This window comes from Pteropus vampyrus, unplaced genomic scaffold, assembly GCF_000151845.1.
Source record: "Pteropus vampyrus isolate Shadow unplaced genomic scaffold, Pvam_2.0 Scaffold59, whole genome shotgun sequence".
In the NCBI taxonomy this organism is placed as follows: domain Eukaryota; kingdom Metazoa; phylum Chordata; class Mammalia; order Chiroptera; family Pteropodidae; genus Pteropus; species Pteropus vampyrus.
Window position 1 is genome coordinate 415,828 of NW_011888840.1, and position 3,504 is coordinate 419,331.

Genomic DNA, 3,504 nt, shown 5'->3' on the forward strand with positions numbered 1-3,504 from the left:
TCTGCATAAAAGACAGAGCTTCCAATAAGATTTTCAGTGTCTCATTTTTAATTATGACTGGACGAGCCAGGGTTTAGCAGACTTGTGAGGAAAGCTTCTAATCTGAGTTGTCAGAACATAAAGGACAATATCCAGTTTATTTAATAATGGCTGTTCTCCATAATTTACTGTGCAAGTTGTAAAATGCTGTATTTTGTTATGTTTAGGATCTTAAAACTTCAAGAGGTCTATTTGAAGAAATGAAGAAAACAGCAAACAACAATGCTGTACAGGTAAATAAATTATTCCCACAAAACTACATTCAGTTAAATTGCCGTTTTATTTCAGGATAGCTGTGATGCTATTACCTATTCAGTAAGAACACTCTTTGAAATACTTAGTAACGGACTTACACAAGCAGAGTATTTAGTAATATTTACTAGGCTACTCTGAACAAAAGAGTTTCTGAAATGGTATTAAGAAAGAAAAATTTCAAAATAATCCAAAGAGTTAGAAAAATTAATCCATTTTGATTAGTTATTTTTAAAGTTTGGATTAATTTCTTTCTAGTGACACTTTGGAAAGCTTTTCTAATAAAGAGAGAAAATAGATCAGAATCTTTATCTTTGTCCAATGTTATTGGACTTTGTCCGGTTATTCTACTCTGCATAGAAGCAGAAAGTGCTCTTCAGTTAGAAAATAAACATGTTTTTAAGATAAAATATGTCTTAAGAGTTTCACTTGTTACTTTTTATTTTAAAATTTCTACCATTTTCCTTTAATGTTTTAATAGTATCTTTTTCTATCACTTATGTTTTTAATAAAAATGAACCATAATCATATTTTTTCTCCCCCTAGGTTATTGAATGGGTATTAGAAAAGACAAGCAAGAAATAACACATAATAATTTTCTTTGGAGAATTATGAATTGGACAGAGCTATTGCTTACTACTTCCTTCCTTAGTTTGGACATTATAAACAGATTTCAAAGTTTATTTAAAGAATAGATGTTATATCTCTAAAGACTTTTATAAATATCACATATTTATATAGAGTTTTGAGAATGCCCAGTTCATGTATTTTACTTGTATACCTATTGTATAGTTTCACTAAACTTTAATTTTTAAAGTTGGCATTTTTATATATGTTTTAAAATTTTTACTCTTGGTTATTTAAATATTTCAATAAATAGGAAAAGATATCTCTTTACTTCTTGGTAGATATGTTCATTGTCTCACCTGTTTAAATTACTGAGCCTCAAGTGACACAGTGCAAATGACTTTTCTCATGTGTTCCAACTGCATGATTGATTAGATGGCTCCTGACTTGGAAAATATGGGCAAAAAATATTCACTCAGATAGCCTTCTTTCTGTAAGACCAGCCTAGAGCCATCACTGTTGGAGCTACTAATGTTTATTTGGGATCAAAAATGAAGAAAGGGCAGAAATTGTGAAAATAAGACATAGCAACATTGACTAAGAACAGACTCCCAGGAAAGAATATCTTTTCCCCATTATAGAAAATCTGGAAAATGCAGGAAGTACAAAGGAGAGTGAAAAAAATTCCACATGGCCCCCATTCCCTATAGGTAACCACTGTTAATATTTTTAAAAAAATATAATTATTTTTAAAACTTTTTCAATATCGGGGTCATATGTGTGTATACATTTGTGTTTATATGTGTATGTTAATTTATAGCCTGCTTTTCACTTAATGTGTTATGAATTTTATATCAATATTAACCCCTGTATAATATAAATGAATCAAAATTTGTTTTATTAATTCCCCATTGTTGAACATATAGGTTCAGTTTTTCCCTGTTATAAATAAAACTTTAATGAATCTTCCTAATGCATCATTGGTTATATATTTTTTAGGAGTGAAATTTGTGGGTCTTAAGGTTTTTGCTCAATATTTCCAAATTGCTTTTCTGAGGAATTAATTTACAGCCACCGTCAAAGTCCCTGGTTTTTTTTTGTTGTTGTTGTTTGTTTGGTTGGTTTGTTTGTTTTGAGGGGGGAACATTTCTTTAATATGTTGGCCACTCTTTAATTGCTCGTTTTTATTTTGAATAGTTCGACTTTTTCTTACTGGTTAGTAAGCATTCTTATATATTAAGGGTAATAGCTCTTTGTCATTTTGTTCATGGTGTTCCTTTGACTCCGAGATGGCACTGAGCAAGAACATCTGGCAGACACCACTTGGCATAAGCTAAAACTCATGGAAGAAGAGGCGGGAGGACTGAAGCATAGCTGCACATGCTTTGGGGCTGTGCTCCGGGAGAGAGACCCAGCGGACCAGTTGCTCTGTCTTTATACAGGGACCTGGAAAGTTATATGGGAGGGAGGGTAAAGGCTGAGTTTAGACATCAGCTATTCTGGGGAGTTGTTTACTGGTGCTGGGAATAATGCTGAAAGCTCACACTTTGTAAAATGAGAAGTTTAGAATGAGACCCTTTTCTTGGGAAAGATGGTGCCACTGGGCCCATCTATCTAGCTCAGTTGTATTATGTAGTGGTGATACATTCTGCAAAACTGTTGCCTGTATAACCTGTAAAAGAGAAGTTGTACCTTATGAACTTAAGATCCAGTTAAGGTTACCTGCAGGTAGAATTTTGAAAGTGTCAAGGGAGCATTTGTTTGTTTGTTTAGGTGAATAGGAAACGATACAGGAAAAGATAGATGAGCCAAAGAAGAAACTGTTTGTTTGCTAGCAGAATTTAAAAGAGATGCTGAGGGCTTAGGACATTCCGGATTGGAAAATAAAATGACTTCCCATTTCCAATATCTCCAGTGGCAAAAGATTCTCAAAGTAAGAGATAGCCTCAGGAAAAAGACCACACCAGAGGTGTGGTTCCATAGTCCTTTATTAAGACCTTAGAAATATTTAAGGATTTAAGTGATATGACAAATGATATGAAGTGTGAAATGGTATCTTATTGTAGTTTTGATTTCTGATAACTGATGACATTGAGCATCTTTTCATGTGCTTATTGGCCATTTATATATCTTCTTTGGAGAAATGTCCACTCAAAGCCTGGGACCATTTTTTAATTGGATTATGTGTCTTTTTATTGTTGAGTTGTATGAGTTCTTTTTATGTCCTGAGTTCTATTCATTTATCAGATGTATGATTTACACCTATTTTTCCCCATTCTATGGGTTGTCTTTTCACTTTATAGTTTTCTTGCTTACATTTAAGTCTATGATCTGTTTTGAGTTAATTTTGATGTGAAGAAAAGATTCACTTTCATTCTTTTGCATGTATTTATCCAGTTGTCCCATCACTATTTATAGAAAACACTATACTTTCTCCATTGAGTTTTATTGGCAACAGAAAATTCATAAAGTTTTAAAGAATTTGTATTAAAATGAAAAGAGGCCTCCCGGCCACTAAATTCCAAGAGATAGAAGGATGAGAAAACTCTTCAGTTGCAAATAGGGACTATTTCTTATGGATAAGAAAGATTTTTCAGAAAGTCAGAGCCAAGAGCCCACAGGGCAGAGCCAGGAATGATGGAGTAC

At 33.1% G+C, this 3,504-nt stretch overlaps 1 protein-coding gene across 2 annotated transcripts in view; it reads left to right on the top strand.

The window, feature by feature from the left end:
• MTBP (MDM2 binding protein) overlaps nucleotides 1-1,835 on the top strand; it is a 63,454-nt gene extending 61,619 nt beyond the window's left edge. For both annotated transcript variants that reach the window (XM_011360766.2, XM_023530963.1), the window contains 2 exons: nucleotides 207-272; nucleotides 838-1,835. In XM_011360766.2, the coding sequence (XP_011359068.1) occupies nucleotides 207-272; nucleotides 838-876 (105 nt within the window). In that variant the 3' untranslated portion in view covers nucleotides 877-1,835. The remainder of the gene's footprint in view (nucleotides 1-206; nucleotides 273-837) is intronic.
• The last annotated feature ends 1,669 nt before the right edge of the window (nucleotides 1,836-3,504 follow it).